General features: G+C 39.2%; 1 protein-coding gene and 1 long non-coding RNA gene across 2 annotated transcripts in view; one reads left to right on the forward strand and one right to left on the reverse strand.

Annotated features, from left to right (window-relative positions):
- The window catches only part of doc2a (double C2-like domains, alpha), a 56,536-nt gene extending 33,051 nt beyond the window's left edge, over positions 1-23,485 (forward strand). The window contains exons 7-10 of the mRNA XM_044332586.1: positions 7,573-7,793; positions 14,816-14,897; positions 16,845-16,941; positions 22,487-23,485. Of these exons, the coding sequence (XP_044188521.1) occupies positions 7,573-7,793; positions 14,816-14,897; positions 16,845-16,941; positions 22,487-22,623 (537 nt within the window). The 3' untranslated portion in view covers positions 22,624-23,485. The remainder of the gene's footprint in view (positions 1-7,572; positions 7,794-14,815; positions 14,898-16,844; positions 16,942-22,486) is intronic.
- Positions 389-23,824, reverse strand: LOC122967773. The gene is made up of 4 exons (XR_006398674.1): positions 23,808-23,824; positions 23,366-23,368; positions 16,200-16,204; positions 389-469 (listed from the first exon to the last, which is right to left on the reverse strand). It is a non-coding gene; the product is annotated as an uncharacterized LOC122967773 (long non-coding RNA).
- Between the last annotated feature and the right edge of the window lie 3,989 nt (positions 23,825-27,813).

Genomic DNA, 27,813 nt, shown 5'->3' on the forward strand with positions numbered 1-27,813 from the left:
TAAGGCTGGGGCTGAGTCTTTGTAGAAGTCTGGTGGGTGCTCTGTTCTAACTCCGGCACACTTGTCTCCACTCAAACAATCACACACTCAGACACACTAGGAGAGAGAGCCACTGGGGGAGTAGCAGGTGAAGCAGCAGGGGCAGATGTACCAGGGGGATGTAAACAGGAAGTTTAACATTGCCATGAATTTAATGTAGCGGTCGGCTACAACCTCAGCTCTGCTTTTTAGCACATTTGTTTACATTTTGGCAAACCGGCGCAATTAAAAGTCTGTTGAATCAGCTGTTAGCAGCTCCTGTTTGCAGTGTAACATGATGTACAGACAACTATCACTAGATTACTTTGATACTGAAGAAAACTTAGAGATGTGATGATTCTCAGGCAGGTTCTGCAGCCTCTTTTTTCTCTGATTTTTAAGTGGATTTATGGAGGTTTATTGGTGATGGACATCAGAGATAATTATATCCCTGGGAAGAAAGATGATTTTTGACTCTTTGCCTCTGGCAGTATTTTTGCCTCGCCTTCGACTCTCCGGCGCCCCCCTGGGGAGCTTTCTTATGCCGCTCAATATCCATGTCTACTACAGACCAGATGCGGTCGTTTCCCGATGGTTAAAGAGTGTTCGATTACTGAGTTCAATTACTGAGGATCACAGAAAATATTTAATCTCCCCTGTGATGTTCATCCTGTCTGAATGGGGTTTAAGCTACTGTTTGCCAAGACTTTTTTGACATAAAAATAAACTGGTTACCAAGGCAACAGTTGCCCACCAGGTGCTATACGATGACTTCAAAGCTGTGTCCATCACCTGTCTCTGGTGTTTTGTGTGTATTTGTCTTCCATTGACGACATGTCTGTCACTTGTTTGTAGAAAATGAGACTTCAGGGTCCAATTAGACACTTTTAATGATTTGTTTAGAGTCATGCAGCATGTGCTTACGCAGGCCGGGCTAAGCCTCTTGTTGGTTTGTCTGTGTTCCGTAACCCGGCATGAGCTCGTTAGCCACCTGCTTCACCTCAGCAGTCGTACAGGTGTTTTAACAAAGACGGAGGCAGGGGAGGTGTTTTATTGTCTATGAAATCCTGCCGATGTTTCCAGCCAATTGACCTCAGCGTGGTGACAAACAGGAGCTTTACTTAGTGACTCACCTTCAGGCTTTTGTTTGTGTGTGCCAGCTGTAAAACACAAACCTGAAAACAAACAGCAGGTCTCTCTTTGGTCCGCTTTTTTTCACTTTCACTAATTTCCTGCTGATTAGAAATGTATCTCTGGTTCTCAATACAATGCCTTCAACCTGATTTTTTCAGCACAGGGGCAGATTTATTGATTTGGGGACCCTAGGCAAACTCAGTCATGGGGCCTCCTCTGGGCCTTATCTCCACCCTTTCTCTTATTGAAAACATTGGTATCGGTGGTGGTAGATGAAGTTCTCAAAACTTTAAACAATTAATACCACACTAAACATAGTATGTTAACAGTTATAGTCCAGCATTCAAAAATGTACTCAGGTAAAAGTGCAGAAATATTATTAGCACAATGTACCTAAATTTATTTAAGTATCTAAATACTTCTTCCATCACTGGGACCAGCAGGCTGCTGCACTCCTCTCTCTTTCTGTCCTGAAAGCACTTCTCCTTTCTTATAGGCTAACTAGTTGACTCTCCCTCTTCCTTGAATGCAGTTTTTCTTATATTATCATCATTCTCTTTGCCTATTCTCTATTTTCATGAGAGTTTGGGGGGGAAGAAGGTTCTTTTGAAATGCACACTGTGATAGCTCCGTTTCACTGAATTGCAAGTTACCTTAAGCAGGAGTTTCTGCATCCTTAGCAATTTGTTGAGAGACGCACAACCGTCGCAGCTGCTCCTCTAGTGATGGAATAGTCCAATATGTGCGTGGGAGAGTCACAGGTGTGTGGTTTTTTTTTTTTTGCGCTTTGGGGTATAATGAGTTAGAATAGTAACATAATTTTATGTTTCATATCTAAACATCATAATAAATCTATAGTTGTTTGGGGCCCCTCTGTGTCATCACAGAGCACTCTAATTATCATTCAATGCTCGCTCTGCTCTTAGTTTATTAGTTTATTATTTATCATAATTTACACTGGTGAATGTGTCCAGTCCAAGGACATTCCCCCAACCTCATATCCCAAAAATGCTATTCCTAGATAGCGTTCCTAGATATTCTATGGTGGCTCCTGAGGAAAAAGCACATCCAAAAGCACAAACATTAATGAAATCAATTTGTGTGTTTTAGTATTTGTTGCATTTCTGTTAATGTTTACAGTTTATAGTATTTTTGGATTTGGAGGGCATTTCCTTAATGTTTGTGCTTTTGCTTTTGTTTGTGCTTTTGTCCTTTGGAGCCACCGCAGTATACTATGTAAATTACACATCATTTATTATATGCAAAAACTTAAATGGGCCATATTCTGCTTCGTGTGGTTTTCTGTCATTTATATCCTGTTCTGATGTCAAATGTTCCAAAACTTGAGGTGAACGTGTGTAGAAATGCTGCCTGCAAGTCAAAAGTCAGGGATTCAACCTGCTCTGAATGCTTCGTTTGCAAAGTTTCCTCTACTTCCTCCTCGTGATGATGTCAGATCATTCACGTTGCTGAGGTTGTTCACATTGTTCACTCTCATATTTCAGATGTGATTCAGCTCCAACATGTACGGATGGATTTGAGAAGTTGACATTTGGAGTAAAGAAGGAGAAAAAGAAGTGAAATCCTGCTACTATAGTTTGTTTACGTAGCCTCCGGAGCCAGAGGAAGCTTCCTGAAGCTGACCAATCAGAACAGAGTGGGCTCATCAGGAGGCGGGCCTTAAAGAGACAGGAGCTAAAACGGCCTGTTTCAGACAGAGGCTGCTACAATTTGCATTGTAAAGAACTTTAGTATAAAGTCCAGAGGTTGTGATATGTAGCACAACGAGCTAGTGAAGTAGTAAACAGAACCATGTTCCTGCACATGCTCAGTGGCGTCTGCCTTACACAGAACTACTCTCCAAAGACAGAAAACATAATTGCTGTTATTAGTCTTTGGAGCCGTTTCTAAACAAACTAACGTGACCAAACTCTTCATGATGAAGGAACATGTCACCCAGTGCAGCAGTGTGACTCACTGATGTGTTTTTAATAGTTTTTGGACGACAACGGAGGAATAAGATATATCATAAACACAATACTTGTTAGAAGATCAGTTCATTGTTGGTTTGGATCCAAACATGAGATTTGTTGAACAATACAGAAAAGCTAAATTAGACAACTTGTCATCGTCTGTGCTAAAATGTAAAACTCAAATTGTCTGAAATCTCAGTTCTTTGCTCACTATAGAAACACAGCTTGCAGATTTCCAGCGGACTGCAGGTCAGTTTTGGCATTTCAACAAAGACTGACATTTTTCAGTCTCTTGGAAAACATTCAGACTTCCTGCGAGGCCAGTTGTCTGTTAAACCAGACATCTGGATGAACTCTGCAGCTCAGCTCTTTATTCTGTCACTCAAACAAGGACAGAGCTTTCACTCTGATGGAGTAACCGTGCACCGGCTGCCCATCGGCACTCACCTGGAACAGATGAACCTGCAGCCTGATGACACGTGCTCCAGTGGGAGAACATGTTTATTGAAGTGTGGATTGGAGCAGATATCAAGGGTTGGACTGATGCGTTATTTCATTTCATTTCTCTTCAGAGAGGTTGGCTTCGTAAATGTTGCTGCTGTAGCGGAGCTGTCAGTGCAGGGTTCATCTACAAAGTGCTTTTCCCACCAATCGGAGGAGGCGGGAGAGAAATCCTGCCAAGCTGTGCTGACTCCCACTAAAAGCCATCGATCTGCTCATTTTCTGACCTTTTTATCTTTTCTTAGCAACAGTTTTATTGTGCAGGACAGTTGGAAGCAGCTCTCTGGAGCTCAACAGAATTTGTAGGTAGCACTTAATAAAAATTAATTGAATTCAATTTCAGTAATGTCCTCTCTTTTTCCTGTTCAAACAGGTGAAAAAGAAACCTTAGAGGTCTTTTTTTGCGGTGTAATGGAAGGTGGGAGTGTGGAGGAGGTGCAGTTGGTAAACTGTGAGCTCAGACAATCTGTAATGAGGACTGGTGGTGTGATGGAGTGAGTTAGTGAGAGAGAGAGAGTCTAATAAGACAGGAAACCTCACTGCGGGAGGCGTGAGAGAGAGAGAGAGACAAAGGTGGAGGATTAAATAATCGATCCTCTCACTCTCTGCTGTGTCACGACCGCAAAGATCAAATCAAAGACTTGCGGTGAGATGAGTTTTAATGAACACTATCAGTAGTACAGGTGGTGTGTGTGAGTGTGTGACCTTCTGTTCTGATCTTCTCAGCTAAATGATTTTTGTGTGGGAACTTTTTGGGGTGAAATTAAATTTGCAGCTCATCAGGAGAGAATGGGATTATAGATGCACTCATAAGGCTCCACTCCCACCAGCTGCTGCAATTTCCAGATGAAGCCAAACACAGAAATATAGCAGTACCTACTGTACATTATCCAGTCATGGATGACACTTTCATTCATGCATTTCAGCTCTACCTGAACACTGCTCTTACAGGTAACACAGCAACTGAATGATGAATTACCTCTTCTTTGTCTTGTCTTTTTCCAATTTGCAGCATCAGTACTGAACTGTTTAATCTTCTTAAAGCTGTGTTTTTGATGCAAATGGAAACATGATGAAATCTTTGGTCGTTAAAACAAACTTAGTTTGTCACAGTGACCATATTTTGACGAAAGGGTGGAGCTGACCATAGCGCTAGCTGCTAGCTTGGTTAGCCTAGTGTATTTACAATATATGGTTAACAGTGATAATGCTAATGCTAATTTCTGCTAGGGAAAAACAGGCCTAAAACCATTAAAACAAAATGTACTCACCGGAGAAACTGAACATCCGACTCCTTAGAGGGTCTTCTATCAACCAAACGCCAAACAAGACTTCTTTACGCAACCAAAATGTTATAATTAACTTTCATGAACTGAAAACACACTGTGAAATAACAGCAGCTACACCTATAGTCTGTGAATCTGGGTTACCATGGTAGAAATTTGCCAATCACAATGTAGCCCCAAAGCATACGCTGCTTTATCATCTATTTTCCTCTAAATGGAGCCGTAATTTACTAGATGAACATCATGCTGTATTGAGGAAAACTTGATACTAAATAATTTGAGACCATAGGAAACTGTTTACTGAGGTAATAAATCAAGTGAGAAGTAGAGTCATTTTCTCATAGACTTCTATACAATCAGATGTCTTTTTGCAGCCAGTGGAGTCGCCCCCTGCTGGCCATTAAAGAGAATGCAGGTTTAAGGCACTTCCACATTGGCTTCACTTCAGACCCGGAGCTTAATGTGGGCAGCGATTACATTTGCCAACACAACGTAAATGGGAAAATAATATAATTTGTATATCTCTGCCGCCTCACAACTCAACTTTGGTACCTTGAAGAAGCAAATTAAGGAACAAACAAACAAACACAACAAGCCAGACAGGAAGCTGAAGAACAAGAGATAATCGCTTCACTCAATTGCATCTTCCTAAACTCAGACAAATGTCCAAGCAGTAGGTACAGTTTAATTTGAGATGTCAAAACTACAGCAGCACTTGTCGTGTAAAGAACATCTAGGTCATCCACACACTGTCTTTCACCGACTGCTAGCACAGATGTAGAGGATAGTTTAATCACAGAAAAAATGGCTGACATTCACACAAACCTTCAGGGAGAGAGTGTTTGAAGAACCGGAAAACAAATACCAAAATATCCAGAGAGGATCAGTGTTCATCTTGCTTCTTTTTCACAAAACAAAAAATGAACCTGCTGGCAGAGTGATTCTTCAGTGACTGTGGGTTTTGTATCTGTGAGCATCCTAACTGGTGGGAGTGACACTGATGAATAAATGTAAAATGCTGGAATATTTTCAATTTAAAGTGCTTGAAGCAAAAGCACAAAGCAGCTGAAAACCCAGATGACATCAAACTGAAACCAACGAACAAAAAGCATCAGAAAAAACATAAAAAACCTTGGATACTAAACATTAAGACATTATTTTATTAACAGTTATAACTTTGATGAAGCAGTGCACCTTGATTTTGCCCTTTCTTGTAAAAAGTTTCTTGATCTAAAATGCGATACTCTAGTTTTCTGTCCATGTTCTAAAATAGATTAGTAGAATGAGTTAAGTAGAATATGAGATATCATCTGTGTAATGTTAACATCTTGTCGGTGCAAAAAGAAAACCCCTCGAATGTCCAAACATTTGGAGTTGGACAGGTTCATCCTCAGAGGTCTGCTAATGTTCACATTAATCTTAATCTCGGGTCATTAGTTTCAGAGGTATGCTGTCATAAACTGATGTGGACAAGTGGAAGTTTTAAACTTTTGGAGGCCATAGATGAAAATGTGAGGTTTAAGCTAATTTTGGAAACAATAGCAGGACTCAGACACATGGCTTGCAAAGCTCAAATGCAGTTTTATTGAGAAGTTGTAGAGATGGAGGTTTGAAGAGCTGAGCCAGAATAACAGTGGAGCAAGACAGGCAGAGATGGCTGAGCTGTTGGCTGAAGGCGAGCTGGCAAGATGTTGGGTGAGGCAGGCAGACAGATACCAAAGGGGAAAATAATGGACTTGAGGCACAGGCAAACACAGAGTCATAACAGAGTTTAGGCAAACATGAGAGATATACTAATCAGGGATTTAAACCTGACTGTAACATTTGTACCACATTGGCAAACTGAACGATCTTGCAAAGACCCGAGTGTAGAGCCGAGGTATATATACTGCAGGAGGTTGATTAGTGGATGGGTTGAAGGTGTGCAGCTTGATTGGCAACAAGAGGGAAACAGAGAGAGAGAACAAACAGGTGACCAACAAGAAACACAGGGGAGGAAATTTTATGACAATTCATCCAATAGTTGTTGAGATATTCCAGTTGCGACCAAAGTGTTGGACTGACGGACATTTCTAACCACAGAGTCACTCTGCTAATATGGCTCAAAAGCTTATGTTGCTTTGTTTTTTTACCTAATTTAACAGAATGCAAGACCACTTCTGACTCAGCTAATCTGACTAACTAACTCAGTGCGGCATCTAGCGGAGCTGAATGTCATATATCGCACCTTCAAACTTATCCAACTAAACTAAAATCAATTAAACTAATCAAACTAAACTAATCTGGCTAATGAGACCAAACTAATCTGGCTAATCTGACTAAAGTAATCTATTTAAGATAATTTGACAAAATGAATCTGACTACTTAGACCGAACTAATCAGACTAAACTAATTCTACTAAACTAATCAAACAAATCCACTAAAATAATCTGACTGAGACAAAATTTATATTAAACTAATCCAATTTACTAATCTGAATACTTACACTAAACTAATCTTACTAAACTAATACAATTTAAGTAATCTGTTCAAACTAATCAGACTAATCTAATCATGCTCAACTAATATCAGTAAACCAATCAGACTACTCTTATCAGACTAAATTAATCAGAATAAACTAAACTGACTAAACTAACTAGCTAATCTGATTTTGCCCACAGTGGGAGAACGAGCAGCTCCACAGCCTGGAGGAGAGAGGCCGTCTTCTTCTGTCCCTGCAGGTCCTGCCTCCGCTCAGTTTGGAGGATAAAGACACAGAGGGAGGAGGAGGAGGAGGAGGCAGCGAAGGCCGTCGCAGTGGGGGTCTCTGTGTGGGCGTGAAGCGCTGCGCTCACCTGGCAGCCATGGACGTCAACGGGTTCTCTGACCCCTATGTCAAAATGTAAGAACTCTGATACGCTATTGTCAAAAAACAGGTAAAAATCACGGCAAGTTTTAACGTCTTATTAGTGAAATTAAAAGTAACTTGTGTTTTTGTGTGTGAGAGAGCAACACCGCCAGTGTTTTGACTCTCAGATATGTCAGTTGATGTGAACTGGTGTGACAGGTTTTTTTTTAAAAATATATCCAAAACTAAAGAAATGGTAATCTCACCAAAACACATACAGTCTTCCAAAAATGACTCAGTATTGAAATCATCCAGAACAACAAATAAATGGTTTTACTGAGAGGAAATTCACATATATTGCGAGATTGAACTGAGTAGAGGGGTCTATTTAGTATGTTGGACATGTGGGTTTTTGACACAAGCACTTATGCAACAATATAATGTTGTAATGCTGCTATTTGTGTGTGTTTGTGCTACCTGGTTGTTACAGAGGGTTATGGTTAGTCCAAGGGTCTTGAATTAAATTACATGCATCCTTTGCAGGGAAGATTGGTATTAAAGGGCAGGTTCACAACTTTTCCATTGTGTGTTAAAACCAACGCAGTCGCCAGAAGAAAACGTTGGTATTGAACGTTTCTGCAAACCACAGAAATGTTGAATATATACATTTCAACACATGAAATACGTATCATATCAACATTTCTACAAACGTAGCATATTAACATTTCTACCCGTTGAATAATGATGTTTTATGGTGTGACAACGCTGTGGTTAAATGCTGGTTAGGTTTAGGCACAAAGACCACTTGGTTAGGGTTAGGGGAAAGATCACGGTTTGGGTTGAAATAAAATAAAAAATACAATAAAAACGGCCGATGTCTCACTAAAAAAAAGCCGGATTTCTCACCAGAAAAACAGCTGCAAATGTCCTAATGTCTCGCTAAAAACACTCGCTTTTATCGGTTGAAATGGGAAGCAGACATTGGTTTCAGTTTCGAGGTGGTCTCTGCTGATTTCCAACTTGCTGCCAAGAAACTTACTAACCATCCTCCTCCTCCTCCTCCTATATAGAAAAAATCAACTCATATAGATCACATGTGAATTACGTCACTTTAGAAATGTTGAGATGATATGTTTTGTTGACATTTTCATATGATACGTTTTGTAGAAATGTTAATATGCTACGTATTTCACGTGTTGAAATGTAGATATTCAATGTTTCTGTGGTTTGCAGTGCCAACGTTTTATTCTGGCAACCAGGCTGGTTAAACCAACAGTCAGGTGTCCATAGTAACAGTGAAAGAGGTTTTCCTCGCTGTAATCATTCCTCCTGTTCATACTGGATATTAAAAGATCCTTCAAATGTGCTTTCAATGGAAGTGATGGAGGATAAAATCCACAGTGTGTCCACACAGTCATTTAAAAGTAGATGTGAAGCTTCTATTCAGCTTCATCAGTCTGAGTTAGTCATATCAAGTGGATATCTGACACATTTACAGTCTTTTTAGCATCAAATTCCCTCTTTGTGTTTCCTCGGAGTGTTTCCCTTGTTAGCTTCAGATAAACTTTTTTTGTGATCAAAGTGTTCCTTTCATTAATTAGTGAGATTTGTTTCATGACATTCAGCATTAGGAAAGACAGCCATTCTCCTGATAAATAACAACAACGTGCACAATTAGTGTCTAATAGGAAAAATAATGGTAACAAAGAGGAAGAAAGCAAAACAAAAAGCAAGATCATCCTAAAAGGATTTTGAGGTTCACAGAGACCAAATTACACATCTCTATCATTGACTCCTTCACCCCATGTGCCCAGGCTGTTGATAGCTCTAGGTACACAATATCTAGGTACACTATAACTCATACTGGAAAGGAGAGGGAGTGGAGAGGCTTCCAGCGCGTAGTAATCAATTGTTTCGCTGCTGTAAACCCAGCTAATAGCGCTCGCTTTTGATCAGCGTCAAACCCAAATTGGACAGATCGTTTAGAATGAGTGTAACGGGCATATGGGGCACACTGATCTCAAACCTCTCAGAGAGGTTAGAGGCAACCATCCCCCAGAACTGACCACTGGAGAACATTCCCAGCTTCAAATGGACCTTTAAATACATTTTTGCACAGAAGGACGACTGTGGATTTTGTATATTTCAATGTTCATTTGGGATTTTTTTAAAGTCAAAAGAGAAAGGGGGGAAGAGAAATAAAGAATTAATCATTTTATAATAATAAATATTTGGTATAATTATATATGTATTTATCATCTCACCCTTTAACCATCCACAGACCCTTCAGTAGGGAGTCTATCCACTGTGTTATGAGTCAGACTTATGATACTGTCTATGAATTGAATTTTGTTTTGTCTGTTTTTCCTGGAGTGGACCGAAGTGTCCCTCGTCACGCTGTCCAATCCAGACGCTCACCAAACAGTGAACCCTCCAGGACAACCAGTGGCTGAAAACAACGTGATGCATTACAAAGAGCTTTGAACAACAAGACAGCAGTCTCCTTTAGACAGTGTCCACTGTACAAATGTCACTTTTTGTAAATGTGTTTAGAAAGCGCTTCATACATTAAGTTAGCATCACTGTGCTCATTATTTAGCCACCAGCACACTATTTACCAAAAGATAACAACCATAACTGTTCAGATACAAACTTATAATTGGGACTGGAAGACATTTCAAGCCTGAACTCCTCGTGTAGCTCCCCTCAGACCTCACGGAGGACTAAATACTGGAATACTACATTAATGAGACAATTAAAAACTGGAGTTTTGCCATCTTATTAACTTTGCTAATCAATGATGCAACTGTTAAAGCAGCACCATCTGTTTCCTAGCAGGCAGGATAATCAGTGAGAAGAGGGAAACAATTTGAGCAGCATCTTGTCGGGGCTCAGCTCCGTCAGAGGGAAACACCCGAGGGCCAACGTCGAGGATTTAAGGCTCCTCTGTGCTTTTGTTTCCTCCGGCACTCAAGGGGCTCTTGCTTTGAAGAGGAGGAGAGTTTTTCTGTTGCACGCCGTCAGAATGCAAACCGAGTGTGAGCCAGAACAAGCAGGCAACTGACAGCTGAGGGGTTGAATGAACTCGGGAGAGAGAGAGATTTGCCGGTTTTAGAAATCACTGCAGCATCCGTCTGCATGCGGCAGACACTCTGGACACTCTGTACGGCTCACTTTGATCCGATATATCAGTTTAAAACAGATCGATATTCCTTTAAACTACAAACCAGACAAGGTCAAGTCATTGTCGTGCACCTGTTCCCCTCCAATCTGTCTGCCTGGCTTTATTATTATATTTAAACCCAAGAGGAGAAATCTGTCCTGTGTGGTGTGGAAGGATTATTAGACAGTTTTAGTGTCTCATGGTGGTCGTAATGTTGTTTTAGAGGCTTTTTAAAATAAGAAAAACAAGATTGAGGAGTTAGAACACCAGACATTTTTAGAATCTTTAAAAGACTTTTTTTTTTTTTTTTTACTTTTTTGGGCGGTAATTAAAGGTATATAATTATTCCACATTAAAATGTCTAAAAACAACTAGACCTATGTTATATATGTTGTTGAGTTGTGTACTTACATTATCCCAAATGTTTCCAACAATTTTCAAACTCAGAGAAATCTGTAATTTAAATAAAGTAACGGACCGTTTCATTTGGTCGCCTGTCGATGGCGTCATACCTCCTCTACCAAAGAGTAAACACGCACAAGATGCATACGGCGGCGCTGTGTTTGTCCGCTACAATGGTGTCTACCAAAGAGTAACTTACACACGTACAAGATAATACATCGGCGTTGTGGTTGTTCCACACAAACTGTTGTAAATTGACTTTTATTCAGTTTTAAGCCACATTTTCATGATAAATTTAGGTGGTTTTTAACTATATCTTTTAGCCGGAAGAAGGATTTTAGTCATTGGACGTCTGGATCTTAAGTTATCAGAGAAATAAACTGGAAAAACGTTAGCAGCAGCTCGGCTAACAGCCCCTCCAGGAAGTCCGGTGGTCACCAAACATCGTCGGAGAAATATTGATTTTTTTTTTTTTAGGTGAAACAGCTTTAATTAGTATTTTTAACGATTTTAATCCACGTGCACGTTTGTTCTTGGAGAGGAGGAGACCTCTGTGGATAATTCGGCTCCCGGGAGAAACCTGCTGAACGTCTGGATCTAAAGTTATAAGAGAAATAAACCGAACAAGTGTTAGCAGCAGCTCCGCTAACAGCCCGTACCGGAAGTCCGGTGGTCGCCGTACATCGTCGGAGAAACACTGATTTTTTTTTAGGTGAAACAGCTTTATTCAGTGTTTTTACCTGTAATCTGCGGGTCCGTTTGTTCTGGAGAGGAGGAGACCTCTGCAGGTAAAAACAACCTGAATGATGAACACTTAATCCTATCCCGGTGAAGCTGGTTATTTAACAACGAAGACCACAACTCCCATGATCCCTTGCTACTTCACACCCTCATCACACTCCGTCTTTTGTTATCGTTTTGATTGAGACCCCTAGCGGCTGAAATTACATATTGTGAGTTTAAATGTTTTAGCAGCTTTGTAAAATATTAGTATTTGTGTGAGCTGGTGTTGTTTGACTTAAAATGTTAGCTGAAATGATTAGTCACGTTACAGAAAGTTAATTAACTTTGATTGTCTTTTAACGCTTTTAACACTCAGCGAGCACTTTACTAGGAACACCTGTACAATCTATTGCAATCCAATACAACAGCCACTTTTATTTTATATTTTCAGTTCTTGTTGATGTTTGTTGACGTCAGAAAGGTGATAATTCTACTTTGTTTATCATTGAGGTCATAGTGGGTGGTGTATGATAATGGGTTGGACAAATTAAGGGACACTTATCAATATAATGCACTCCAGTACACCACCACCCACTACATCCTCATAACATGAAGTAGAATTATCACCTGCCTGATAATGTCAACAAAAACTGAAAAAGTAATAAACTTCATAAAAGCAGAGTTTATGGCAGAGCTGTTGTATTACACTGCACAGGTGTTCCTAATAAAGTTCACAGTGAGTGAATTTGTTTCTATCTAGACTGTTAATTGGACAAAACAAGACATTTTTAACTTCGCTTTGGACTCTGGGAAAAGTGATGACCGTTTGTCACTATTTTCTGACATTTACAAACAATTAATTGAGAAAAGAATTGACAGATTAATTGATAATGAAAATAATCATTAGTTGCAACCCTAACCTAAAACAGCTATAATCAAGTTAGCTGTAGAATAGCTGGTGAACATAGTGGAGATATTTCCCTCAGGAGTTGGTAAAGAGTAAAAACAGAGCTAAAAGAGAGAGAATATTGGACAGAAACACGACTCCACATGAATGATAATGTTGCTCCATAACTGCTGGATGTGGAAATAAGTTCAACATATCAGATGAAGCTATGACAGTGTTGTGTTCACTACCTGTTTCTGATGAAAACTAGTGGACAAAACATCAGTTAGAGCAGCTTTAAATAAATCAGTGCTCAGTTTTAGTTTTCTGAGATGACGTGGTGCATGTTTAGGTTTGCTTACATTTGTTTGCATTCATGTGAAGCTGTGGGTATTTATTTAAATGCCATTTTATAGGTCGTCTGTATACGTTTAAACTTGCTTGAGACAAATATGTTTTGTTTTTCTGAGCAGTTGTGCTGTCAGGTGTCTGTTGGTGTATCAGGAGTTTGATTTGTTTCTGATGAAAGGTAAATAGATCAGCACAACAAACGCTGTCTGCTTGAATCCTCTCGTCACCGGTTGCAGTTGTCACTTCAACTATGGACATTAAAGTGGTTCACTTCAAAAACATTGAAATGCAGCAGCAGAGTTGGCCTCTGTTAGAATGAATCACACTGATCAACAGCTTGTTGTGTGTGTGTGTGTCAGAGTCAGACTGAAGTCACTCAGAAAAAATGAGCCAGTTAGCAGGTCTCATATTCCAGCTGGTATCTCATTTCCTGCAGAGCCTCCCAGAAGCTCACAGACATAGATAACAGGGTACCAGGGGCCCGAGATGGAGCGGAGGGGCCCCAGCCGTTTTTTCTCTTCTTATTAGCCTGCAGCGGTTTGCAGAGGAGTGACGGTGATGAAGAGGAAGCCGCCGAGCACATCGGTCCACCGCTCCTTTATTATTTACTCCTGTCATCTGTTAGAATAACTGGTCACAACCAATTACAGAGCAGCTCTGTGTGGTGAAGTGGTTCAGCGACGACCGCTGCCGCCGCCGCCGCCGCCGCTAGTGATGATGATGTGTGGAGCTCAGGCTTCCCTCTCTGCTCTCTGCCACCCATGACTCACTGAGTGTGTGTGCTGCATTGTGAAACTGTGATTAATTATTAATTACCGCTTCATTAATGATGATTTACACTTAATGAAAATAATCCAGCAGAGAGCAAAACGTCTGCTTCAAGCGTTCAAACACTCCTTTAATTAAACACATTTTATCAGTTTCATATTGTTCTGTTTTCTCATATTAACATTGTTCTACACGAGGAAAATGTCAAGCTTTTATTAAAAGATTATAAACAATATCTGCGACTTACGGCTCTGATCTGATGGAGATTCATCTGTGATCACACATTAAAAGATTCAAACATTTACTCACCACAGACACAATTACACACAGCTCAGTGTGCAGGGAAATGCTTAGTTAACATCTCCATGTACTGTGCAGAGTGCAAATACAATAAAACATTGAGAAAATTGAATACAATTGAAAAACATATATAAAATACAGAAATAATATGTAGTATATGCACTATGCAATATGTAAGTATATGCACAGTGTTGTAAATAGTTCAGTGTATATGGAACACTGAACAAGATGAAATATGGAGAAACATGAAAATGAAAATATGGACATTATGCAGTTAAAATAATTATATCTTTGGATGCTTAAAGTGACATTGAAAAGAGTCTTTTTTTTGTCTGACCAACAGTCCAAAACCCAAAGATGATTAATATGAACGTCTGAGTAACCTGGACATTAGCAACGTTTAAGGGTTAAGTTATAACTGCATGGACGCTCTCCATCAGAGGAACTAACGCGCTCTTTCATTTTCTACTTTTTTATTGTCAGATACCTGAAACCCGACATACAGAAGAAATCCAAACACAAAACAACAGTGATGAAAAAGACCCTCAACCCCGAATTCAACGAGGTAAGAACTCACAGCTGCTCCCCTTTCCGCATCCGCGAGAACGCAGAGGTCTGCGGGGGTCCGCTAGGGTCCACGTGTTGTGCCACAATGCCGTCTTCCTGTTGACGCCGAACTACTGAGCATGCGTGGAACGCGTCCTCCAAGTGGACTCCAGAAAGTACTATAAACAGAACTACTAGGCATCTGTGGTGTCTGCAGCTGTCCGTGTCATTTAAATTTCTCCTCATCTGCCTTTTACTGCTGCTCTCGAACAGTATCTCTGCACTGTGTACAAACTTTGTGATATTTAGACTTTATTTTACGAATTTCCATGATTTCCACTCAAGTTTTTTTTTTTACTTTTTTGTTATATTTCTACCTTTTTTTAAAAAAAAATTCCAATGTGTTTTCTCTCAGGTTTCTTTATCTATACAAACTTTTTTACGATATTTCCAAGCAGCAACCTCTGGGGCTGAAAAAAGAAGCCAATGCAGAAGTGCCAAAAACTGCAGTTCCTTGAACGGCCACTTGAGGCTCCAAAAGCGAGTCAATCCCCATAGACCCCCATGTTAAAATGCCCAACTTTACAGCAGAAATAAACATGTTTACAGCCTGGTACAAACAACAGTTTTGGTCTCCGTAGCTAATTTCTCCTTTCATGACAACTGTACGGGGTGAATTTTTTTATAACTCACCCGTTTAAATTTTATTAAGCCATAAAGTTCTGCATAATGAAGGACATGGCTGCTTTGACTGACAGGTCCGCCAGCCGCTAGGTGGCTTGTTTCAGCCATTCGGGCCGCCTCTTTGCCCATTTTTGATTGGCTGGGAGTTAGGCAGCGTCACACACTGCCAAGATGGCGACGGCCGCGCTTTGAGCTTCAAAACCGCTCTTCAGAAACCAACGGGTGACGTCATGGTAACTACGTCCATATTTTTATACAGTCTGTGGATATTTCACCTTTTTTTTTAACTTCTGGTGTTTCCACTCTAGTTTTTTTTATGTGTAAAACCTTTTTTGTGATATTTAGACTTTTTTTTTTTTACAAATTTCCAGTGTTCCACTTTTTTCATGTGTACATTTTTTTTTGCTATATTTCAACTTTTTATTTGAAATTCTGGCTTCCACTCTGCCTTTTTTCCTGGCGTTTTGACTGAGATTTTTTATGCATAGAAAACCTTTTTTTGCTATATTTCGATGTTTTGGTTTTTTTTACATTTTTTTTTTATTTCTGGCGGTTCCACCTTAGCTTTTTTATCTGAAAAACCTTTTTTATGATATTTAGACTTTTTAAAAAAATTAATAAATTCGCCGCATTCCACTCAGGCTTTTTCATGTGTTCATTTTTTTGCAATATTTAAATGTTTTAACAAATTTCCAATGTTCCTCTTGGGATTTTTATGCTTTTTTTAATGCTGTTTTGGGTGATATTTCAATCAATTCAAATTTCCAGCATTTCCACCCAGGTATTTCTTTTTTTATTTATTGTTTATTTATTTATTTATTTTTATGTGTAAAATTTTTTTTGCGATATTTCAACTTCTTTACTTTTTTTTCAGGGGTCATTTTTGGGGATTTTTTTTTTTTTTTTCCAATATTCCAACTTTTTCCAGTGTTTCATGTTACTCCCAAATGCAGATGTTCTAATATATTCCAGACATAATCAATATCACTGTTTCTCAGCCAGGAATCTGCTGACCATCAATACTACAATGGACAAAGTGGTGGATACACACTGAATACCTGTTAATAGATTAATCCATGGTTGGTTTGTGCTCTGTACATGAAGAAAAATAAAGAATATCACGAGACTTATTGCTGAAGATCTAATAGAAAAAGAGACTTCATGACGCAGGTTGTACAACAAACATTCAGCTCTGGTTTGTTGCTGCAGCAGTCAGTGTAGGAGTGTTTGTAACGCTGGACCTCACAGACCCGTATTCTGTAATAAATATGTTTCCCTGCAGGAGTTTTTCTATGAGATCCCCCTGTCGGAGCTGGCTAACAAGACACTGGAGGTGACGGTGTGGGACTATGACCTGGGACGCTCCAATGATTTCATAGGTGAGACACTAATGCCTTGCTCTGATCACTGACCCTCTCAGTGAGTTTCACTTTGAACACATCATCATGACATCAAATCCATTCATCTCTACCAGAGGAGAAACCTCAGCGGGCCACAAACATCATGTTGGAAAATTCTCAAGAATGTGTTTTATATTTGGACTGGAGAGTAAATAAATCACCATGGGGATGTTTCTGACAGGATTCAGCGGTGAAGAATGTTGCTGCTGTAAATATTAATGAATCTAACGTATTTGTGTAGGCAAAGCAGCTCAGTGAGAGCTGGAGTTTGTTAGCTCTAGTTGTATTTTTATCATTCTTAACATCTGATTTCTTCTTTCTTTCTTTCTTAGCCATAGTCGGTCACCACCTTGGTCCATAATGAAATACTGTATCTCCAGAACTATTTGATGGATTGCTATGAAATTAACAACACATATTCAAGGTCCCTGGAGAATATATTCTAACCACTTTGGTGATCCCCTGACTTTTCCTCTAGCGCCACCAGCAGGTCAAAGTTTTTCAGTTATGCTGTCATTGCTGTCAAGGCAAGGCAAGTTTATTTGTATAGCACATTTCAACAACAAGGCAATTCAAAGTGCTTTACATAGAGCATAAAAGGCATTAAAACAGAATATTTGATTTGATTTGATTTATTGAACAGGACAGTGTGCAGTATTAAGCAGAAATGATGCACTGCACCGGAGTTAGCTTGAAGCTAATTTGCATCCGTAGTCCATTATAATCAAAACATACAACAGCACAACAACAAACAGTACAAAGCAAAAAAAAACAAAAACAAAAAACAAACAAGCAAACAAACAAACAAAAAAAAAACCCACAAAGAACACACCATACAAAATACAAAGCCACACACAACAGCACATCACATGCACCTACAATGTCAATTAAAAATCAATAATGTAAACTAGACTCAGTGGTCACACAGCTGATTCGTCTTTAGTTGATTTTTTAATTTGGCCTTGAATGCATCGATAGAACTAATTTATAAAAGCAACACAAGTAAAAGACATATAAAAACAATTAAAAAGTGTTAAATTTGGAAATAAAAAGAAGCTAAAAAGGGAATAAGACAGACAAAACAAGAGAAGAGCCCCTGAGGCAACTCACATTTTTTCCACTTGAGAACGCCTTTTTAAAAAAAGTTTAGGTTGTTGAAAAAAAGTTTAAAAGTTTAGTAATGCAGGATAACAGCGCGGCAGGCTGTAAAGTTTTACAAAAAGTCTTGTCTCAAAATTACTAAAAACATAAATGTGAGAGGGATGATGAAAACCTTCAGCAGCCAATCAGGAGAGAAGCTTTGTGCTGCGCTTGATGTTATAACTGAACTAAACCAGGACGCACACTTTTTATTTCTCTGGCTATGCGGAAATCTGATGTTTTCTTGAATAACAGCATTAAAACACAAGTCTTACAGGTAAAACATAAGACTCATGCTATTATAGGAGGTCAGTGTGGGCCACTGGTTTATACTCTAACAGGGCGGAGCCACGAATTAAAGCTTTTATTCACAATTTCAGTCCCAATTTTATTTTGAACATGTTTAAAGAAAAAACTAAATACAAATGTATATAATATAATATAATAGCCTCTTCTTCCTTTTCTGCAGATCCATCTTCCACCGTTCTGGTCTTGTATTCATCCATGTGATGCTTTAAGTTTGTCCCACTGTCCAGCTAAACTTCTCAGTTCTGACTGTCACCTGTCAGCTGTCAAATCTGATCAGATATTTACTGAGGTCTAGGAGTGCATTAGTGGGAACAGAAGTGGTTCTGATCTGATGAAAGCTCCTGGTGTCCAGCTATGCCAAATCAGCAAAGAGAGTGCCATGTGTCATAAATCTTCTGTGGATGGCCTCGATAGCTGTGTCCAGAATTGTGTTGTGTACATTTACCTCATATGCTCTCTCAGCATCGCTTACTGTAGCGCCTCATCTTGAGCCTGCTTTTTTTCTTCTTTGTTCTTTTCTTGGACAGTGCAGCCTCCATTTCAATGTCTGTTCCTCCCTCTCCTCAAAGTTTCATTTGTCCGTTTGACAAATGCATCTGCAGCTGCCTTCACAGTTGTGAAATCGCTGGCAATTTTGAGGCTCTCTTATGTGGCAATCACCATTCAATGGGCAGAGAGGATATCCATCCCTTTTACTTGGAGGTACTTGGACAGTGGAGTGGTTTGTTCAAACACACTCAGGAATATCTGTGCCGTTAACACTCTCAGGCCCTCTTTAAAGCCTTGTGCTTTAAAGGTATAATATGTAATTATTCCACATTAAAATGTCTAAAAACAACTAGACCTATGTTATATATGTTGTTGAGTTGTGTACTTACATTATCCCAAATGTTTCCAACAATTTTCAAACTCAGAGAAATCTGTAATTTAATCAAAGTAACGGACCGTTTCATTTGGTCGCATGTCAATGGCGTCATACCTCCTCTACCAAAGAGTAAACACGCACCAGATGCATACGGCGGCGCTGTGTTTGTCCGCTACAATGGCGTCTACCAAAGAGTAACTTACACACATACAAGATAATACATCGGTGTTGTGGTTGTTCCACAGAAACTGTTATAAATTGACTTTTATTCAGTTTTAAGCCACATTTTCATGATAAATTTAGGTGGTTTTTAACTATATCTTTTAGCCGGAAGAAGGATTTTAGTCATTGGACGTCTGGATCTTAAGTTATCAGAGAAATAAACTGGACAAACGTTAGCAGCAGCTCGGCTAACAGCCCCTCCAGGAAGTCTGGTGGTCTACAAACATCAGGAGAAATATTGATTTTTTTTTAGGTGAAACAGCTTTATTCAGTGTTTTTACCTGTAATCTCCGGGTCTGTTTGTTCTGGAGAGAAGGAGACCTCTGCGGGTAAAAATATCCCGAATGATGAACACTGGAGTAATCCTATCCCAGTGAAGCTGGTTATTTAACAATGAAGACAACAACTCCCATGATCCCTTGCTACTTCACACAGTCATCACACTCCGTCTTTTGTTATTGTTTTGATTGAGACCCCTAGCGGCTGAAATTACATATTGTGCGTTTAACACGTATAGTTGGCTTTTCTTTTGCCTGCTGTTCTATGGTGACCAGTTTGAGCACTGCATCGATAAAAAGGCCATCCTCTGGTTTACCAAAATGTCCAAACACTTTTTTTGAGAGCATCATGCTTGGCCCCAGCGTGCCTGTCCAACTGGAGAGAGGCGTCTGTGGCTTTTATCTTGGGTTCTTTTCTCCCACAGATTGACCCTCTGATAAGACTCCCTGATGATCACAGCTATATCAGCGTTCCACTTGTGATGACAGTTTGAGTAGTGTCAGCCAACACAAGATTAAGGACATGAGCATAGCACCACACATGCACATGAGTGGGAGGCTGAGAGGTTACCAGTGCTGAAAAACCTTTGTACTGGCCCCGCTAATTGGATGCCCCATCTGTTGCATTCCCTATACACATGGCCTTGTCCAGTTTCAGACACTCTTAGACTTCCAAGAGCAAGTCCACAAAGTATTGGCACTTCACTACAGCCTCTGTAACATACCTGAAGATTACTGAACACTGATCTTTCTGGAAATCACTGGAAATACTCTCTTGAATTAGATGGCCAACGCTATCTATTACAGAGTTCACAGTAGCTTTGGAGAGCAGGGTGATGGGAGACCCTCTACCTCTTGTTCCACTGGATTGATGTACTTTCTTGCTCCTCTTTACGCAATTGTCAAGATGCTCTTTTAAGCAGACAACATACTTTCCTAATAAAAGGATGACCCCAAAAAAAATGTTATGGTCTATGGTGTTTTCACCACCTGCCTGTAGCTCAGCCCCCTCTTCCCAAGAACTTTAACCACATCCACTACACGCTCAAAAACCTGGCGTCTCTTTCCTAGTTGTTCCCTATGAGCAGACATCTGACTGCTGATATTTGCTTTTGAGTAAATTTTGCTTTTTGATGCTTGATCAGGTCTGTTTGTTAATGCGTCTCAGCTAAATATTCAACTCAACTCTCGCAAGATTTCAGAACGAGACTTCTCCTTGGGTGATACTTGGTGAGACACAATAACAAACAGACCGGATCAAGTGAAAAATGAAGAAAAATGTTTTATTTCTCTGTATGGTGCTTTCCAGAATGTCATCAGACACTTATAATAACAATCTCAGCCTATCAGTGGCAAAACCAAACACTTCTAGGGAACATACATTGACGAGGCGATATTGCCCCGTCGGATTACATTATTGCTGGCTGAAGCATTCTCACTCAATACTGGACCAGTTTCAAAAATTGTTGTCCCCATTAGTCACTTAGACACAAAAAGATGGAGAAAAAGGGTCCAGGCTGAAAAATATAAAAGTTTTCCTTTAAGAGAGAGGCATGATGCATTTGAAACGAGGAATTTCATTTGCTTTTATTTCCTCTTTGATTTTAGACACTGTGAGATATCAACGTTGCCATTATATACACAAGGCTGATAGTAGCAGTCATTTCCTGCACATCGTTGCCGAAAGGAATTATGTCGGACTAATTACTATCAAAATAAAGCATGCATAAAGTTTGATAAAAACATTTATCGCAGCTAAATTTCCTAACACTGTTTTCTTGTAATTATGAGATATTTGAGTCATAATTATAAGATAAGGCTTCCACATTTTTTATGCTTCTGCACCAGCGACAGCCGTGGCCGAGTTATCCATCCGTCTGTCTCATTCTCGTGAACGCGATATCTCAGGAACACCTTGAGGGAATTTCTTCAAATTTGGCACAAACGTGCACTTGGACTCAAGGATGAACTTGAATTGATTAGAATTTGGTGGTCAAAGGTCCAGGTCACTGTGACCTCACAAAACACATTTTTGGTCATATCTCAAGAATACATACGCTAATTATGACAAAGTTTTACATAAATGACTAATAGGATAAAATGATGAATTGGTGACATTTTATATCCAAAAGATCCAAGGTCATCTTCACTGTGACATCGTAATGTTCTGCAAAAACACTTTTCCGGCTATTATTCAACACCATAACTCAGGAATATTGTGACCATATTTCCATTTGGTTGGATACTGAATTGGTGACACTAATCTTGGTGAAATCTTGGAACTGTGGTGATTGTTTAGATCTTCTGTGCTGCTTGGTTGAAGTGTGTGAAGCGTCCACAGTTTAGAATTTGTATTTTCTTTGCAGCGACATCCATATCTGAAGCATCATCTACTATCATGGCTACAACTTTGTGTTCTATCAAAATCAGCTTTACTGGCCGAGCGTGTGAACACATACAAGGAAAATACACTTAATACCTTTCATTAAATTCCCTCAAAGTCTTCACTACAAATTATTATATGAGTCTGGACAGACATGGATGTAAACTCAGACCTGGCATACAACCACAAGTTTCTTTTGTGAATCCAATGCACTTCTGTTGAAAACTATTAAAATAAAGGCAATAATTACAGGCCTCATGATTAAAAGTCAATCCACAGAATGACTCAAACTAACTGCAGCACATCCTGCTTCCTGTCGGTGTTTAGGTGGCGTTTCTCTGAGCTGTCACTCACAGGGCGACGCCCTCCGTCACTGGATGGACTGTCTGAAGAATAAGGGCCGCAGGGTGGAGCGGTGGCACATCCTGACCAACGAGCTGCCACGGACCCTCAGTCACGACTAAAAGCCAAGCAGCCGCCTCCACGCATGCAGACAGTCGCTGTCAGGGATCACATGGTTCACAGAGGTCCTCCGCTCACTCTGTGGGACGGACTCGAGTAACTTCACCGCAGGAATCAGCAGGAAGTGAGAGGAAAAGTGTATAATAATAACAATGACAGCCAGAGCAGAGTGCCTTCATTTCTGATCAGAAGAGAAGAAGCTTCAACACTGTCACACCTGCACTCAGCATCAACATCATACTGTTAACAGGTTTATGAGAGGAGGAACTCACAGGAATTAAACAGAAACCAAAACTGTAGATTTCACTGGATTTATAGTACCGCTAAAATTAAATTGCATGTGAAATTGCAAATTCAGGGAAGCGGGTGTGTGCTGCTCTCGCAAGTGAAGTAATTAACCAGATGTGCATTTGCTAAATGAATCTCTGAAGGAGACAGAAAGGAAAGTGAAACATCATAACACCATTCGCTGGCCTGTTTTTATGTGCCCCAGAGAGCCAAAATACCAACTGTACAACATTAAAAACATGGCAATGAGTCACACCGCTGCACTGGGCGACATGTTCCTTCATTATGAAGAATTTGGCCATGTTATTTTGTTTGGAAACGGCTCCAAAGACCAATAACTACATTCACGTTTTCAGTCCCTGGAGAGTAGTTCTGCGGACGCCACTGAACATGTGGTTTACTTTGAGAAATGTACAATGTAGAACAAAGTCAAGAGTTCGTGATATGTAGCACAACAAGCTAGTGAAGCTGTAAACAGAACCGCGTTCCCGTGCTTAGTGGTGCCTGCCTTACACAGAACTACTCTTCAGAGACTTTTGGAGCCGTTTCTAAACAAACTAACGTGACCAAACTCATCACGATGAAGGAACATGTCGCCCAGTGCAGCGTTGTGACTCACTGACGTGTTTTTGTGTTTTTGGACAACAACAGAGGAATAAGATATATCAGGCTTTGGATACACACACAATACTTGTTACTAGATCAGTTCATTGTTGGTTTGGATCCAAACATGAGATTTGATGACAGTAAGAAAAACATAGAAAACCACCAGCCAAATCCTTTAATGTTATGACCTCATAGATATGCAAATTAGTGCATAACGTAGTGTAATCTAGCAGCATCTTGTGACTTTTCAAGCAAGCTTTAGCTACTTTCCGATGGAAAGTGATGGCAACACTGTAAGTCACACAAAGAAGAAATTTCTGCTGAATCAAAAGTGTGATATTTTGGTTTTAGAAGAGATGAGGCTTCAGTGATGAAGACTAACTGACTGACTGATTTATCAAATACACATCTGGTTAACTTTCACACAAGGCGCTCAGCCCTGAGCCTTCTTTTGATGTGAGGAGTTGTAAAGGAGGCTACGCTGACATTGATGTCATTAACGCTACATATTGTGCAAACTCTACAACAAGAAAGTTCAATGCTTGTTTACTTGTGTTGTGCAAGCTGTTTATATGGCCTAGCGTAGCGCACACACTGTAGCCTCTTCTACATCATAAACAGGAAATTATATCTGGAACTAAATGACGTTGCAGAATAGTGCTGTTTTTTTGGGTCACTGCGCTGTGACCTTGGGCACCCTAAATCATAACCCCCACCCCCCCCCCAAAAAAAACTGTATTAATGCTCTGGACAGACGCAACAAAGGGCACCAGTGCATTCGATAGACATGTTTACAGTAGCTTGTTCTGGCACATAGTGAAATTGGCTTGTTATAGCTATAGCTATGTTATAGCTAGGACCAGGCTTGCTTTCTTACTTCTATTAAAGAGCAGATTCCCTCAACCTTTTAAATTCTCACTTTCTTGAATATCTGCACAGCTACAGTTTGTTAAAGGTTGGTAAAGATGTGGTTACAGTTGATAAAAATAGTTCCACCCCTCATAGACATTTGTTTTTTGTTATATATTAGATACTTTACATCTCAAACAGTCTGGATATGCTGCAGAGATAAGATCTTGTTTTGGTTATTCCTGCAATTGTTTAACTTTTTCTTTGTAAAATAAGCATTTTACGGGGAGAATATGTTCCAGGGTTGGACCTATTTGAACATTTGGTCTTCAAAGGTGCTAACAGTGAGCATGTTTCAGTGAAGAGGTTTAGTGTCCACTGACTGAAATTCTGTTCCACATTGAGAATATAATTTCTCATATTCGGGGACATAAAATGATACTGAACACTTAGAGAAAATACAAACCGTCATCAGCTTCCATTTAAAAATTGTACAGGTCTCTTCTTTCAGATAAAATCTGATTTTCTGTCACATCATTACTCTGACATCACGCATGGATCACATTTCTACTGCACTTCTCAATAAGACTGTGAAAAAACAAACTGCATCCTGTTGTTGCCATGATGATGATGATGATGATGATGATAATGATGATGATATATCAATACAAGTGGTTCTTCCTCGTTGTTGCATGATGCAATATGTTGATATACTTCTTTATATCTCTGTACTTCCCCTGCCTGTTTTCTAATTCAAAGTGAAGTGAGACATGATGAGGCATTCAGGTACAGCTCGTGTTCTGTTTACAGTGTTCTTGTTCCTCTTTTATGCACGACTGTATGTATGAATGTGGCTTTCTATACGATATTGTTGAACTGTTGTTTACACTGATCTTGTGCTTTACAGGTGTTCTTACATTTCTATCAGGTGTTTTATGTACGATGCAACAATAAATTTGGAATGCAACACAGACAGAAAACTGAGTTTGTTCTTGTGCAGTGATGCTCCTAAGTGGCTTCATGCTGCCCCCTGAAGCTTTAAAACAGAACTGCAACTGATGTCCATCACCAATAAACCTCATCAATCATCGCATTTTTAAGTTTTTTCTTCAGTATCAAAGTGATCCAGTGTAAACAGGAGCTGCTAACAGCTGGTTCACATGACTTTTAATGTAGACTATCTGACATAAAGTAAACAAATATCAGCTAAAAATGGTCCAGTTGACATTATTTGATGAGCTTTTATGAGGTCTTGCTCTCCTGATGGTTTTATTTCTTCCTGTCTTCATATCAGTTCCCAAACAGGCTGATATGTTGCTGTTAGCATGTTTGCATTTGTCAGATCAGCAGAAAGATTTTCATACAAAGGTCACAGTTTTTTCCATAAATAAAAAACGTTCACTTAAATCCTTAGAACTATATTTCCTCCTTCTCCCTCATTAAAAAATCCAGAAGCAGAATATGTAAATAATAAAGTCACAATAACGTTTGCTGCTTGTTGTGATATTTGTTAAATTTCAATTTTGTCATCCTGTTTTCTGTCTCTATTAACTCATGTAAACCCTTCATTTTTTCCCTGTTTCCCATAATGCATCAAACATATTGGCTATTTGGATGCAACACATGGGTCAACTTGCAGCGCTGACTGTACAGATGAAAAGTTCACAGCATCCGTCATCACAGACTTTTAAGGTCAGTGAACGCCTCCTGAAGCAGCAAGTAGACTGACTCATACAAAATCAATAAATGTAAACTTACATGTTTTTAAGACAAACATATTCAGCTTGGTGCTGCAATTTGTTGTGGTGCCCTGGGTTTTGCCTCTAAGGCTACATACAGGCTGCCTTATTACTGCAGGTTAAAGAAACCCTGCAGACACTACTCAGGGCTGAAAAACCTGTTTTTTTGCAGATAAGAACATTTCTTACCTATTTTTTAAACATAGATTAATAATTAGGGCAGTAAAGCCCAGTGCTCTTTGTGCACAAACATATTATACTATTAGGTATAGTAGTATTAGCTATATCATACAGCATACTGTGTTTTTAACAATACAGAGGTTTAATAAAAAATAATATAAATAATATAAAGTTAACAATGCCTATATTTTTTCTGCATATATATTTTTGTAAATATATAAATAATAATTGGAATGTACTAATAGTTTACTTCTTAAACAAACCTGCGCCTGTCATGTTAGAGCTGTGATAAGTTGTACTGCAACACTAGATTTTGGGTGAGCAAGCTGTCAATCACACAGTCTGTGCACACCCACTCAGGTGCCAATCAGGTGAAATCAGAGATTATATAAGCTAAAACAAACTGTAGAAATTAGTTATTTAGCCTGGTTTTGTCCGTCCACCAGTTTTTATTTTCTCATATCTTCAATAAAGAAAAAAAAAAATCAATAAAATTTAAAAAGGTGATTTCCAGGACAGAAGGCGTTGAGGTGAGACATCGAACACAGAAAAGGATCACAGCTCTGAGCCTCCAAACATTATGAAGTGTTAGACTTTTTATAATTTAAAAAAAAAACAGATTTGTCAAAAAAGTTTGCTGTGGATCAAAGAAATTTGTAGACAAAATTATGAATCAGTTAATAAAAATAAAACATTGCAAATAAACTTGAAATGAAAGGTCAACTAAAAAAGCAAAAAATCAAATCACTGACCAGAGACGTGTGCTGTTTGTTCCATTTTATACTGAAGTAAAGAGTTTGCAGTTTAAGTGAGTCAATCAACATTTTTAGAAGCAAAGGACAGTTTCACTGAACATTTATTTTGCCTAAAAAACAAAGATGTTTCACATCGATACAAAATACTGATAATCACACAGAGAAAATAAGGCTGCAGAGACGATCTACTCACATTCACACAGTCACTCCTGTTACTGTTTGTCTGCTTGAACGCTTCACAGCTGACAAAATATTTATTCTTGCTTCCTGTGAATCACGGCATATAAATCTGCAGATCATGATTTACAATCAGATGTCTTCCAGGAGTGAGATCAGACAAACCTCTTCTAACACGGATAGAAAAAAAAAAGAAAATAAATAATATATTCTATTTTTAGTATTGCAGAAACCGGTCTGTCACAAAGCAGGATGTCTCTTCTCATTAGTTCATTTTCAGTATCATTGAGAACAGTAAATGTGCAGCTCAACAGTCCATTTACTGATGTGATGCTTGTTAAGTCATGACTGCAATTACATCTGTGAAACCAGACCACAGAAACAGAGCGGAGTCAGAACAAGCTATACTTCTGTGGTCAATCAATAACCAGACAAACAAAACACCTGTCGCCTGAGCAGGAGGGTTTATTCTTTTTTTTGAAACATTTACATCTTTCAAAAAATCAACTTTTGGGCTCATTCGAAACCTGTCAACCCACTGGCATTTAAAACAGTATTAAAGTCCAACTGAAATTACATTTAATGACCCCTCGGCAGT

Source organism: Thunnus albacares, chromosome 17, assembly GCF_914725855.1.
Source record: "Thunnus albacares chromosome 17, fThuAlb1.1, whole genome shotgun sequence".
NCBI classification, from domain to species: Eukaryota; Metazoa; Chordata; class Actinopteri; order Scombriformes; family Scombridae; genus Thunnus; species Thunnus albacares.